General features: G+C 60.3%; 1 protein-coding gene across 2 annotated transcripts; it reads right to left on the bottom strand.

Annotated features, from left to right (window-relative positions):
• Positions 1-1,232: 1,232 nt before the first annotated feature.
• On the bottom strand, positions 1,233-13,383 carry NARF (nuclear prelamin A recognition factor). Of its 2 annotated transcripts, none has more exons than XM_004621127.2 (12): positions 12,923-13,383; positions 12,324-12,404; positions 10,538-10,681; positions 7,112-7,244; positions 6,237-6,371; positions 4,745-4,863; positions 4,393-4,501; positions 3,565-3,628; positions 3,185-3,319; positions 2,947-3,104; positions 2,601-2,830; positions 1,233-1,650 (listed from the first exon to the last, which is right to left on the bottom strand). In XM_004621127.2, exons 1-11 carry the CDS (start codon positions 12,947-12,949, stop codon positions 2,607-2,609), a joined length of 1,329 nt encoding a protein of 442 aa, XP_004621184.1. In that variant the 5' UTR covers positions 12,950-13,383; the 3' UTR covers positions 1,233-1,650; positions 2,601-2,606. The 2 variants fall into 2 exon arrangements, with proteins under 2 accessions (XP_004621184.1, XP_054988786.1); XM_055132811.1 differs by lacking the exon at positions 12,923-13,383 and adding an exon at positions 11,850-12,124.
• Between the last annotated feature and the right edge of the window lie 1,113 nt (positions 13,384-14,496).

Here is a 14,496-nt window from a genome sequence, read left to right as displayed (position 1 = left end):
AGTGGGGCCAGCATGGCACAAGCAAGACCCCAAGAGTGACCCCTGGCACACTGGCACCACTGTCCTGCACCCTGCACTCCTGGTCATTGAGGTAGATCCTTTAAAAAGCTGCATCTCACAACCTCGAAGCCCTCACTGCAGGTGCCCAGCTCCGACAGCATCTCCGCCAGACTTCTGGCTAATCCAGGGGTGCTTTTTGAGTTTTGGGCAACACTTGGCTGCTCAGGACTTACTCCTGGCAGGGCTTGGGGAACCATCTGGGGTGCCGGGGATCAAATGTGGGTTGGCCACCTGCAAGGCCAGCATCCTCCTCGCTGTACTATAGCTCTGGTCCCGATATCCGGGGCTTCTCAGGACAGGTGCTCAAGACACCTGGCGACGGATATTGTTGGGCACCCCGGGAGGTGCAGCCACCCTGGGAGGTGCAGCCACCCTAGGAACAGACAGGCTCCAGGAGCAGCAGCAACACACGAGGACCTTCTGGCAACAATGTCTTCGCCCCTTCTGGGCAGGGAAGATGGAAAAAGGCACAAACATGCTGTGTACAAACAAAAGCTTCTCTGCTCTTCAACTAAGCTTCAGTCCTGGCACCTGCATGATGCTTTTCAGAACACGGCATGGGGCTAGGGCGCAGCCCTGGCCTGGTCCCTGCAGAGCCCACAGGGGACCCGAGACAAACCATACCAACCTGACCCATGGAGTGCGGCATGCATGGCCCTGTGTCCAAACAGTGGCGGTTCCTCCGTTCAGCATGCACGGGCTGTGGTCCCGAACGAAAGAGTGGAGAGGCTGGCTGGGCTGCCCGGCCAGTCGGCGCCCTCCCACAATCACAGAAGACACATCGAAGCCTGGCCTGGTAGCATGTAGGAGCTGTCAGTGCTCAGGGACACGAGTCCTCATGTCATGGCCCTGACCACCATCAGACCTGGTGGGCAGCAGGTTGGCACCAGCCCCGCTGCAGCAAAGCAGAGGACGTGGACCAGAGCTGGCCTGGCACTGCGTAGACAGCCTGGGCTCACGGGGGGAGGCTCTGGGCACACCCGTGTGCAGGTGAGAACCCACACCTCCCCGTAGCAGACATGCTCAAGCCAGACCCTCACTGGATGCTGCTCCCAGGGCTCTGCATGACAGTCACCCTCCATGAGATGTGGCCAAACTGGACCCCAAAGCAGAGACCCTCCTGGCACCGGGGCTCTGACTCCCCTAAGCACACACGGTCCTGGCACGGCAGCTACACGCTCATGCACACGCTTCGACGTTTATTCACAGTCATCACAGCAGGTACAACAGAATTGTACACAGATTAAAAGCAGAAAATAGATCATTTAACGCCACCTATCCAGTTATGAACCCAGAGTAGACAGTCACAACAGGACAAAGTGAGGCTCATGGCACCACAGGGGCCAGTGTCACCACCTGTGTCACCACTAAGTGCGTTGTTTCCTAGGCGCCTGGGCAGACCCTCGCCTGAAGGTGTCCAGGGAGAACGGCTCCAACCCTCTGACCCTCCTGACATTTCAGCAGAATGCTCGTGAGCCGAGTGAGGGACAGTCCCCAGGAGGATGCGGTGGCCCAGCTGGCCTTTCTGGAGAGGGGACAGATGTCCTCGTCCATCTCCGGCTGTGCTGGCAATCCTCGCAGCTGCCTCCTCTGCAGAGAATGAATGGAAAGTGGGAATTCGGGGACCTACTGGGCACTCCAGTCCCAGGACTTAGACTTTCACTGTTTATTTTCGTTGGAGGTCAGACCAGCAGTGCTCAGGGATTGTCCCTGGGCATCGGAACGAGACCAGGGTTGTGTGGTACAGCCAGCACTATGGTATGGGAAGGAACTAGTGTGGTTGCCTGTGTGTGAAGCAAGTGCCCCACCCAGAGTGCTAGCCTAGAAGCTTTTTAAAGAGCTGTAAACCCACTTCTTTTTTTCTTTTTTCTCTTTTGGGGTCACACCCGGTGATGCTCAAGATTACTTGGCTCTGCACTAAGGAACTACTCCTGCCACTTGCCGGAATGCCGGGTCAGCCGCGTACATGGCAAACGCCCTATCTGCTGTACTAATGCTCCAGCCCCACAAACAAACCCACTTCTACACGTGTTCCTCATGTCCAAAAGGGCACTGAAGTCACATCTGGCACAATGCCAAGGGTGATTTAAGTGGCTCAGAGGCCAGAGAGACAGTACAGAAGACAGGGAGCTTGTCTTGCATGTGGCTGACCAGGGCTTGATCCCCAACACCCTACATGATCTGCCAAGCCTGACAAGAGTGATCCCTAAGTGCAGAGCCAGGAGTAAGCCCTGAGCACTGCCTGGCGTGTCACCAAACCAAGAAGGATGGACTTGGGCAGCCAGGACTGTCACCCACAGCGCTTCCGCCCCAGAATCTCAGGGGCCCAGTCTGGGCGGTGGGGCCTGGCATTTTTCCCGAGGCAGCAGCCCGGCCCTGCTGGGCTGTCAGCAGGGTCAGGAAAAAGGAGACATTAGCTGAAACACTCAAGGACGAGGACTAGCGTGCCAACCCCATGTGGGCTCGGCGGGAACAGCCCCACGAGGGGCAGAAGATGCCAAGAAGATGCTCAGGGCAGAGGCATCACCTCTCGGACTCACCTCTCCTCACCACTTGATGTCCCGGCTGCTGGCAGGGGGTCCCTGGTGTGCCGTGCACAGGGCTTCCCGGGCTCTGGGAGAGTCCGCGCCGTCCAGCCACTCGTGGTACAGCTGCTGCACATGGGCGCTGCTCTCGGGGGCCCGCACCGGGACCGCAGCGTACAGGGCTTCCATCTGGCCCAGCAGCGCTCTGTCTTCTGGGTGGGTTTGGCCACGGCCGTTCAGGCACCCTGGAAGACAAGTGTGGCCTGCTCCCGTTTCTGGACCCCAGCCGAGCTCCTACCTCCCAGAACTCCTCCCTGGCCTGCAGGCAGGCCGGGCACCCAGCCAGCCCTGTGCATCTTACCCCCAGGGCAGGCCAAGACCTCCACAAAATGGTAAGGGGCTTTGCCCCTCTTCAGCTTCAGGACCACGTTCTGAATGTTCCGGAAGCCGTAGGCAGCTGCAAAGCGTAACAGGACCTGTCCCTCCTTCTCCAGGGTGACCTCCTGCAGGTCTTTGTTCCTGTGGGAAGAGCCCGTGGAGGCAGGTCACTTTCTACCCAGCTCCATGCCAAGCCCCCCACCCCTGACCACAGGGCTTACCTCAGGGTGCGGTAGGTGACCTCCCCCACATCCTCGTTGAACAGCTCCTTGGCTGCGTGTCTAAAGACGTGTGCGAGGTAGCCATCGGAGCGGGTCCCGTCGTGCCGCCTCAGGCCTTCCTCCAGGTCCCCGAACCTCAGGGGGCACAGCAAGGGACAGTTAGACTCAGGCCCCTCCACGAGCTCAGAGCCCAGGGTTACCACCACGAATGGCCACAACGTGGACAGTCTCCCGCCCTGGTCTGACCCACTGCTGTGGGAACCAGTCGGTCACCTGTGGTGCTCACCCTCTCACCCTTCCTGCCCTGAGGACACACACAGGTCCACGGGGCCCATGGTGACAGGCACAGGCACCCGGCCGTCCCCTGCAGGCCCACTCACAATGTGTCCATGGCCATGTCCTTCACCGCCAGGTCACTCTTCTCCATCATCTGAAGGACTTCACCTGTGACAGGTCGTGAGTGTGCGGCAAAGGCAGCACCACCTTTGCCTACCTGAAAGTTCCAGGTAGGCCGGGAGCTGCTGGCCGCCCCCAGGGACACTGAGGGACGTCTTCTCGCCAAGGCTGCAGTGATGCTCACCCACACCTGTCTCTGTTCCCGGAAGAACAGTGGACAGTGGGATCTGCACAGACCTGCTAGGGGCGCCCCCGGTTTGTTCCCTCTAGGTGAGGGTCCCAGGAAAACCCGGAGCTGACTTCCAGGGGTGCACAGGCTGGTGGCAAACATGGACCCCGGAGTCCTGGACTGCCTCTAGGAGCCTGTGGAACCCTGACACCAAGGCCGGACCCAATGCCCGAGAGCCTGCACTGGGGGGCCCTGACTGGCCCAAGAGCTCCCCGAGCACCTGTGATCTCCATTTCTCAAGTTCACCCACTTCAAGAATTTTCTGTTTTGGTTTCGGTGCCACACTAATAGTCATCAAGACTCACCCCTGACAGGCTCGGGGCTAGGGATGAAACCTGGGCCGGCTGTGTACAGGCCAGCACCTTACCCCACCGGTCCCTGAATGCTTCTGTTCCGGCAGGGCCATGGCAGAGCCCAGGGTCAGACATGCAGAGCCCAGGCCTTGCCCTCCCCGCCCAGGCCTGCTGCAGTGGGGATCGTTCATGCACAAGGGAAAACCCAGGGCTTCCGGAGTCTGCCTTTGGGTCACGGGGGGCCGGAACCTTCCTTACTCCGGGGGTCACTCCACAAGGCCGGCCCTCACCTGAGGTCAGCACACAGTCGGCGCCCCGGAAGTCTTCCCCGAGGGCCTCGAGCTTCCGGTCATAGCAGGGGGCCACAACCACGTGGAAGAGCTTGTCTGGGGGCAGGCTCTGCGGGAGGAGCAGCCGAGCTGGTGGGTGCTGCCCAGCGCTGCCCCTCCCACAGCCACAAGGCTGCCCACGCAGGCCAAGGCCCACTGGACTGTCCCCAGGCTCCACACTCCTTCCCCGCACAGGCCAACACTGGCAGCAGGGCCCATAGGCCTGTCCACCAGAGAGCAGAGACGCAGCAGGGATGCTGGGAGGCCATGAGGGCATGGGCACTCAGGGGTCAAAGGTCAGTGGTGAGCTTACCTGCCTCCTGGCAAAGAAGTCCTTCACCAGTGAGCCCATGATCTGCTGAGGGGACTTGGCAGTGCAGAGGTGGGGGGTGATGGGGTCTCCCAGCACTCGCTCAGCATATCGGACCCAACCTACAGAGAGGCCCATCAGCGCCTGCAGCCACCTCCCCCAGGGAGGCCCAATGAAGGTGTCATTAGGCAGAAGGCCGGGGTTCCCTGCTGGCCCTGGCTGGCCCCCAGAGCAGAGGACACTGGGAGTCATGATGAAGTAGCCAGCCCGCAGCCCCGAGCTCTGGGTGGGGGTCATGGTCTGAAAGCCCCAGTACCTCACAGCACAGCTCGCTGGGCAGCACCCTCCAGCGCACGGCTCAAACCGCACGGGCCACCCCAGCATTGCCGAGCGTGTCCCCAGACCCAACCCGCCCCCATGGGGTGGAAAGCAGCCCCAGATGTCTCAGGACGCCATCAGAGCTGCTCACAGAGCAATGCTGGTCCAACGCAAGGAGAGGGGAGGCAAGTGGCAGCACATGACCGACCCAGGTTCGATCCCCCATCCCTGAGCACACGAGGAGTGATTACTGGGTGCAGAACCGGGAATGGCCCCTGAGCTTCTCTAGGCGTGGCCCATAAAAAAACAGGAAAAAGATTAAAGAAAGCAACGAGTGGAACAGGGAGCCCAGAAATGGAACAAAATCCCAAAGCCGATGGCATCCCATGGGGTGCCTCCCCTGCTCCTATGGCTCGGCCCTCCAGAGTGCCCTGCGAGTAGGCTTCAAAGGAGTCCAGAACTTTCCATCTGAAGAGCCTGAGAGACTGCCTGGTGCTCAGGACAGACAGCCCCACAGACACCAGGAACAGGTCCAGCCGTCTCCGGAAGCCACCGACCAGGTGGGCCATGCTATCACCCATCATCACCCGATGCCCAAAGTGTCATCTTATTTTGGAGGGCCACAATCAGTGGGGCTCAGGGGATCACTGTGGTGCTGGGGACCAAACAAGGGTCAGCTGTGTGCCAAGGCAGGTACCTTATTCTCTGTGTATCTCACTGGCCTATGAAATGCCGTAATTTGGGGGGGGGGGTGGTTTTGGGGTCACAGGAGGCATATGCAATGCCAGAGACGAAACCCAGTGGGCAGCATGCAAGGCAAGCACTTTACCCTTTGCACTGTCCGCTCTGGTGCCAATATGACTCTTCTTTTTCTGGCTTTGGGGCCACGCCATCTGTGCTCAGGGCTTACTCCTGGCTCTGAGCTCAGGGATCACTCCTGGCAGGGCTCAGGGGATCACACACGATGACTGAACCAGTGTGCAGGGCAAGCACCGTACCCACTGCACTATTGCTTTGGCCCAACTTTTAACACAGACTATGTTTACTCAGTCTCCGGAAGCACAAGAGTACAATGAGGAAAAAACGCTGAGCTGCCAGGGTGCCTCCCAATGTCCAGAGCTCGGGAAGGTGCTGGCTGCCCGCTCGGGCCCGCTCTTGGCCAATAGCTGGCACTCACCGGGACAGGCAGAAGTCAGCATGGGCAGCGTGGCCTCCCTCTCGCTGTGCCGACGGTACCGATGCACGAATTCCTTCTGGCTCTCCAGGATGCTGAAATCGGCAGCAATTGTTGTATCGAACACATAGTGCACCCCTGCAGAAAGGAGGGGCACACTCAGCGTGGCACGAGCCCGAGCCCCACTCGAGGCCCCCTCCCTGCCCGGAGTTCGGGCAGTGTGCCTGGCTCAGCGCACAGGACCGGGGCCTCCTGCTGACAGTCTGTGCTCAGCCTGACAATGCCATCCTGGGACCACTCATGAAACACGCCTTCTCTCTCCACGTCTGTGTCTACAAAACTGGGAACTGCCAGAGCCTGTGGACTCTCAGCAGCCTCCTCCAGCCGCCTGTGAAATCCAGCCTCTCGCTGCCATCTTGGACTGAACCTCCGCATACAGAGGTGGGCGCAGGCGGGCAGAGAGCACAGTGGGGAGGGCGCTTTATTCCCAACACCACCAGGGGTGGCCACAAGCCCGGACAGCAGGAAGGACAGGCCAGGAACAGGAGGCTGCAGTGACTCCGGGGTCACGTGACTCTAACAGGGTCTCCTGGTGTCCTCACAAAGCTGCTGTGAAGTGACGGGCTGGCAGACAGGCCCGGCAGTCTATGCCGAGAGACGCTCCAGCTGGTGCTGCCCGGGAGTGAGGGGGCAGCGTGTCTGCATCAGCGCACGTAAGTCCGTGGCTACTCGGACACCCCGTCAGATGGTAGCAGAGTGACGCCCCCGAGCTCTCAGAGATGCTCTTTTCGCTCTGGTCTTTCACGACTAAGCTCTAGGGGTCACGGGCCAAGGTACAGACTCATGCCACCGATCCACAGCACCTAAAGGGGCCTCACCTAGACTTTTGAGGAAGCCGCAGAGTTTCCTGGATGCATCAGTCACACTGAGGCTGAACTTAGCAGCGAAGTAAGGCAGAGCCTGAGGACACACGGATGCCACCAGCACCTTGTGCTTTGAGGTGTCGCATTTCTGCAGGGAGAAGAGGACAGGTCTGTGGGTACTCACACCTGGGGGCGGGTCTGCAGAAGACAGGAAACCCACGCGCACATACCAAGGAGAAGATAAGCCTGGCACCCAAGGCACGATGCCTTTGAGAGCGATACTTCAAGGGTCAACGTGGATATCGAAGATATCGTGTGTACGTGTGTACGTGTGCAAGTGTGCATGTGTGCATGGAGGGGTGTATGTGTGCATTTTTCGTTTGTGTAGGGGCACACCTGGCAGTGCTTGGGATCACAATGCTCAAGGAGCCAACAGTGGTGCTGAGGACGGAACCCAGACCCCTGCAGGCCAAGTGAGCAATCCAGTCCTTACACTATCTCCCCAGCCTCGGAGAAATGGATCATGAATTCATTATTAGAGTTGGCAGGCTGGCAGCTCAAGGTGAGGGCCGAGGCAGTGGTGGTGCTGTGGGGCCCTTCGGCGTGGGGGTGTCCAAGGTCACAGCTGGGGATACCTGGGAGGCCCTGTGGTACCAGACTCAAAGCTGGGTTCATGAACGTTCTGCCTCTGCCTTCCCTGCTATACTATCTCTCTAGCCCTATTTTTTTTGCTTTTTGGGTCACACCCAGTGATGTTCAGGGGTTACTCTTGCCTCTGCACTCAGAAATTACTTATGGCAGTGCCTGGGGGACCATATGGGATGTCGGGGATAAAACCTGGGTCAGCTGCATGTACGGCAAATACCCTACCTGCTGTACTATCGCTCCAGCCCTCCCGTGGTCGTTTTATTTTATTTTTATTTTTATTTTCTTTTTGGGTCACACCCAACAATGCACAGGGTTATTCCTGGCTCTGCACTCAGGAATTACCCCGGCAGTGCTCAGGGGACCATATGGAATGCTGGGAATTGAACCCGGCTTGGCCGCATGCAAGGCAAATGCCCTACCCGCTGTGCTATCACTCCAGCCCCTCCCGTGGTCATTTTAAAATAAAGACAGAAAGCCACAAACAAGGGGAATAAGGCATAACAGAAACACTCACGTATTTCCATTAATCAAATATGCTGAAGGGACCAGCCTCCAGCCCACCCTGTCCAACAGCAAAACTGAGCCACTGCTGAGGTGCGGCCCACCCTCCCCGTCCTTCAAGGTTCTCTTACCTCTCAAGCTACAGGTAAGTACCACTGGGGGCAGTGCAGACGTCGGCCCTGCTGCCATCTCCGGCACCGCCAGCAGTGGCCCAAGTCCCCCAACCCCCGGATTCGAGAGCCCTACGGGAAGCAGGCATGGGCCATGCAGAGTCCCAGAACAGGTGGGGCACAACAGCGATGCCGACTCACCGCGCACAGCCAGGCGAGCAGGACACACACGGCTCCAGGCTGCGCTGAGCCCACCCAGAGGACAGTCAGCCAAGTGTGCCAGGAGGCCAGGCCCGACGCCCAGCTCTCTCACAGGACTCGCCCCACCGTCACTCGCGGGAGGACAGGGCCAGCGAGCGTGGAGGACGGAGCTGAGGGTGGCACAACCGAGAAACGGGGGCAGCTCAAGGCAGGAGGCAGCCGCCCCCTACCGACCGCCCCCGCCTGAACCGGAAAGGTCACCTGCAGCAAGGATGCTGTCCAGCATGACCTAGCAGGGTCTGGGCACTGTCCTACGAGCAGGGAACCATGCTGAGCGCAGTGACACACTGCGACCTCACGGCTCCACTGCCACCAGAGACGTGGTCACAAAGAGCCAGAGGGGCTGTGGCGGGGGACGCCACGGCCACACTCGGCCAGCACATCTCCCATGGCTGGGCACAGGGAGAACACACAGCTTCACTCAGGCACCACTTGGCACCCCGCCAACCCCAGTTCAAGTGGCCGGCACCATACAGGGTCCCCTGGGCTTTCCCAGGGGTCGCTGCTGAACAGAGAGCCAGGGATGGACCCCAAACCAGAGAAACAAAAATATTCAAAACCATACTTACAAAATAGCCACTGACCCAACAGGACATTCGCTGGCTTTCCAAAGCATCAACAATGACCAACACTCTAGAAGAAAATGGGCCAAAGGGGCAGGGAAGGGGCTTCCCAGCAGGAGCCCAGACCCTCCTCACAACAGCACTAGCATGTCACGAGCATGACAATGAGCCAGGACTGACAATCACTAACAGGCTGCAAGACAAGACCCCTCCCTGACCAGCACTGTCCAGGCCTAGACCCATCTCCTGCCAGAGTGACCCAGTCCTGAAATGCATGAAAGCCCTGCACCTTGCACAAAACCAAGGATCTGAGAAAAAACAAAGCATCAGGGGCAGAGCAATAGGACAGTGGGGAGGGCACTTGTAGCAGACACAGGTTTGATCCCTGGCACCCCATAAGGTCCCCGGAGCCCACCAGGAGTGACGCCTGAGCACAGAACCAAAAGCAACCCCTGGGCGTGGCGGGTGTGGCTCCAAAATAAAAACAAAACAGAGGGGCTGGAGTGATAGCATAACGGGTAGGGCGTTTGCCTTGCACGCGGTCGACCCGGGTTCAAATCCCAGCATCCCATATGGTCCCCTGAGCACCGCCAGGAGTAATTCCTGAGTGCAGAGCCAGGAGTAACCCCTGTGCATCGCCAGGTGTGACCCCCCCCAAAAAAAACAGAAATTCAAATGGAAAACCCATGGTGAGAGAGTGAAAGCTCAACCACTCCAATGGGACGGGGCGTCAGGCCTGGTGGTGGCAGGGGCCCCAGCACTGAGTAGACAGAGCCGGCTGGTGTCCCAGGAGTGAAGCCCCCTCCCACTTGCCACTCGAGCAAGCGACAAGCAGCCCGCACTGGCTGTGTGTGACAGGCAGGTCTCCGGCCCCGCCCAGAGCCAGGAGAGGCCGAGGTCTTGCCGTGGGTGAGGCCACTGCACCAGACCCTCTGACGCGACAGAGGCTGTCTATGGGGTTCCGCAAACCGGGTCCTAGCCCCCTCAGCTCTTCCAGGCACTCCGGCGGACAAAGCTACCGAGTGGGGGTGCAGGGACACACCAGGGGGTCCGCCACACTTGATGCCCTCCCAGGCCCACCACGCCATGCACCTGCTTCCACTCATCCTGGAACAGTGTGCGCTGAGTGGGAGGCTGTGCGCTGGGTACAAAGTGTGCCCGGGGATGGCACGCAGAGTGTGGAGGACCTAGAGCAGCAGTGGGGACCGAGGCTTTTCAGGACACCTGCCTCGGGACCCCACAGCCGTCAGTGCTGTGCAGCCACGCTGGAGCACCACCACTGTACGTCGGAGGTCCTGCCTGCCAGACGCCCCGTTTCTGCCATGCCACCACCACCCGTGGGCGCCCAGTCACTGTACCTTATTGAGGTTCAGAACTCGGAAGAAGCCCCTGGTGTTCTGCTGGGAAACTTGGATGCTTTCCTCGGCCGTCACACAGCTGTCACAGGCCAGGCAGTCACTCAGAAAGATCTTGGCCTCGGCCAGCTTGTGGAACTCTCCCTTCTACAAGAGAAAGTACCTGACCTGATTTTCCTACCTCACCCTGCGAGCTGTGTAACACGAGCTCAGCAGGGAGCAAAGCCGACACCAAACGCCACAGGACACAGGACATGGGGCAGCGGGTGTGTGCACACCACAGGGACATGGGCCAGTCGGTGTGTGCATGCTGCAGGGACATGGGGATGCAGGGCCAGCGGGTATGTGAGTGCTGTGGGGAAACAGGCCAGCAGGAGTGCGTGTGTATGCTGTGGGGACATGGGCCAGCAGGCGTGTGCTTGCCATGGGAACACAAGACAGTGAATGTGTGTGTGTTGCGGAAACACGGCCCTGCAGGTATGTGCGTGCCGTGGGGACATAGGCCAGTGTGTGCATGCCATGAGGACACAGGCCTAGTCTCAGTCTCGGCAGGTGGCAGAGTCACACGCATGAAGGTCACTCTGTGCCTGACCTTCCCCGTCCTTCTCTCCCCTTCTTATTCGGGGCCCCCAGATGCCTGGAGCCGGCCCAACACACCCACCAGACACAGGCACGCCCCTGCTGACCGAGCATTTCCTATACAGACCCTCACAGAACTGGGGCTGCGGCCCTGCTCAGCTCCGCGGCTCGGTCAGGCTCTCTGGGACACAGACGTGCTCACGAGTGTGGCGGGTGCACCTGGGCACTCTCCAGCCCACGGCAGCCATCCCATCACCAGAGTTCCCGAGGCTGGGTCTTCCCTCCCCGGTACCTCCAAACAGGAACGGCACATGGCCCCCAACCTGCTCCCACACGTGCCATGGTGCGGCACCCACTGGGACCGCCTCACCCACCAGAACCTGTTAGGGGCAGGGGCCTGGCACAGCTGGTGCCAAATGGATGCTGCCAAGCTGCTCTGAGAATCCCACTGGGATGTACGCATTCCACAGGCACCCCTGGCCACCTCCGCTTCCTCCACCTGCTCTGCCTCAGGGACCCAATGAGCCACACACGTGGCCCCTCCCCTGAAGCCTGGGGTACCAGAGCAGCCCACCCTCTGACCTGCACCCCAGATCCCTCTACTCTCCTCCTGCTCACCCCTTCTCCCCAGGAGCATCCTGCCCAATGGCACACCCCATCGTAGGCCCCCACAGGGCGTCCACCCACTAGACTGAAGGGCAGGAGGCCAGGCCCTGCGCTGCATTATCAGCCTCACCAGACCCCGGCGGACACACAACTCCACACGGCTTGATAAGGGAGTCCAGAGTGGACATGTGGCTGGGGACCACAGGAGCAGGAGGGGGGCCATGTCCCGGGACACGGAGCCGCCAAGAAGCTGACTGCAGAAGCGGACTATGGTCTCAGTAGCTCCACACTAGGCTTGCTCCCACTGAGACGGAGACACGGGGTCCAAGCGGAGAGCAGGAACCTGGCAGACACTGCTGGTGTGGCCTCAGCGGTGCATTCCACGGGAAGCGCCGGACAGCAAAGCTGCAGACCAGGGGTCAGAGCGTTTCCCTGATCGCTTCCCCAGGCGCCCATTCACAGCACAGGACTTTCCTCACGGAAGACGCAGGTGTAACTGCCATGGGTCTGCGGGCATCTCTCAGGGGCGGGTGGATTCAGGCTGCGGGGTGCAGAGGGCAGGGGTGGCAGCCGCAGGGTGACCCGGTACCGAGTGTCTACTCACCTCTCCATTCTCCAGGGCCAAGCTAGGAACGTGGTCGGCCGCATCCTCCTGGTCCTCGGTCTTAGATTTCTTACTACATTCCTGCAGAGGAGCAAGGAACACACCACACAACACTCTTGACGCTCCCTCGGAAAGGCTGCGCGGCCCCCGCCAGGGCCCCCAGGGCAGGAGACCCCCGCCCGCGGGGCCCTGCGTCCTTCCCGGGCGGTCCTTCCCGGGCGGCTCGGCACGGCAGACACCGGGGAACTGTCACTCTGCCACGGGGCTAGGGCGAATTACACAACCCGGCTCCCGCGGGCACCCGGGCCTCAGAGCCGCTGACCCGCGGGGGGACGCGCAAAGCCAGGTGACCTCTGCCCGACTCCAAGCGGCTCCTGCAGCAGGCTCCGGGCCGGGGAGGGCGAGCGCGAGGGCAGGTCGGCGTGCGGGGCGGCCGGGTGCGGGCGCACGGGGCCACCGCTGCCCCCGGCCAGAGAGCTGGTCAGCCCTGGCCACCCGGACGAGTCCAGCCGCCGCGGGACCTGCGTGCCGGCCCCGGACAGCTAACCTCGACTCTGACCTCGGCCCGGCCCGCCGGGCGCCGAGCGCGCGGGACCCACCTTCCGCGTGCAGTGCTCACACTTCATCTGGAGCGGGGCGGCGGGAGGCCGGCCGGGAGGACTGGGCAGCACCGAGAGCTGCGGTCACCGCCGCCCGCCGCCCTTTGTTGTCGTCGCCCTCGGCGCGGCCCCGCCCCCCGGAGCCCGCGCCAGCCAATGGGAGCGTCGGGAACGGGAGCCTGCAGGTTTTAGCCAATAGGAGCCCGCGGAGGGCGCCGTGGCTCCCCCTACGCGGGTCCATCTCGGCCAATGAAGGCGCAGAGAAGGGGCGGGTCGCGCTCCGGAGTCAATCGGAGCGGGCCGCCCCGAGCGGACGCCGCGGAGGCCGGGCCGGGTCTCCGAGCGGTTTTCGCAGTGCGGGAGGCGCTGCGGCGCGGGCGGCGGTCTGTGGCGGCGGCGGGTCCCGGCCGCTCCGGGCTCGCGCCGGCGGGAAGGCGCCGCCCTAGCCGGGGGTCGAGAGTGGCCCCAGCCCGCCGCCATTGCCGCGGCCCGGCGCGTCACGTCGCCCGCGAGGCTGCAGCGCGCAGGCGCGGCCGGCACGTGGGCGGGAGCGCGAGGCCACGTGGGCCGGGCAGGCGTGGGGGGCGGGGACCGCGTGCACACCCCCTGCCAGCCGGGCTGCACAACCCCATCCTCAGGTCTCAGCAACCCAGGGAGAGATTAGCTTGTCAGTTGCATTTATTTTTCACGCCACGTGCCGTGGTCACGCGGGGAATGACACCCGTGTGCAGTATCCACATTGGTCAATTGTCCTTTTTCAATGTCAGCATGGAAATAAGCTCCGTTTCCTGTTAGCCTATATCGCAGTGATGTGTGCCCGTTTTTAAACCTTCATAAAATAAAATCTTTGTTTTAAAGTAGCCTGTGACTCCCCTAGAAGCTGCAGCACTAGTGCAAAAGGTGCCAGGTTTATGGCAAGACTTGGGACCACACGTGGTGCCAGGAAGCCCACCAGGGTTGGCTGCATGCACTATTTCTTGTGCCCCTGGGAAATCAGTTTTCGTTCCAATTTTAGTATATGTGCTGCCGAAGCGAGCACCGGGAAATCAGTTTTAAGAGGCTTGGTTTCTGAACTGGGAACATATCTCAAATGGCTGGAGCTCTCAAGCATGTCAGACCTCGTCTGGCCTCTGAGCGAGCAGCAGTCCCTAGCAGTGTGGGGTGTGGTTAAAAAAAAAAAAAGGTCAAAAAGGAAAAAAGAAACTTGATATATCTCCCTCTACTGTGCAGCCTCTGGCAAACACTCAATCCAGAGTCTGTGGCCCTGATGATCACAGAAACAAGGAAAGGGGCAAATGAGACTAGAAATTTTTCAAATGTCAATAACGAGTATAAAGCCAATAAAATGGACACTGTGTGGATCAGTGTTAGTAGAGCTGTGCTGGTGGTCAGCAATAGGGTCCATCCTTTGGAGAGACAAAAAACAAGCCAACAAGAGCCTAGTGAATTAACAGTTTCTTCTTCTTTTTTTTTTTTTGCTTTTTGGGTCACACCTGGTGATGCACAGGGTTATTCCTGGCTCATACACCCAGGAATATTACTACTGGCAGTGCTTGGGGGACCATATGGTATGC

Source organism: Sorex araneus, chromosome 3, assembly GCF_027595985.1.
Source record: "Sorex araneus isolate mSorAra2 chromosome 3, mSorAra2.pri, whole genome shotgun sequence".
Lineage (NCBI taxonomy): Eukaryota > Metazoa > Chordata > Mammalia > Eulipotyphla > Soricidae > Sorex > Sorex araneus.
Note: the sequence above shows the minus strand (reverse complement) of the source record. Positions and strands in the feature narration are given on the sequence as shown.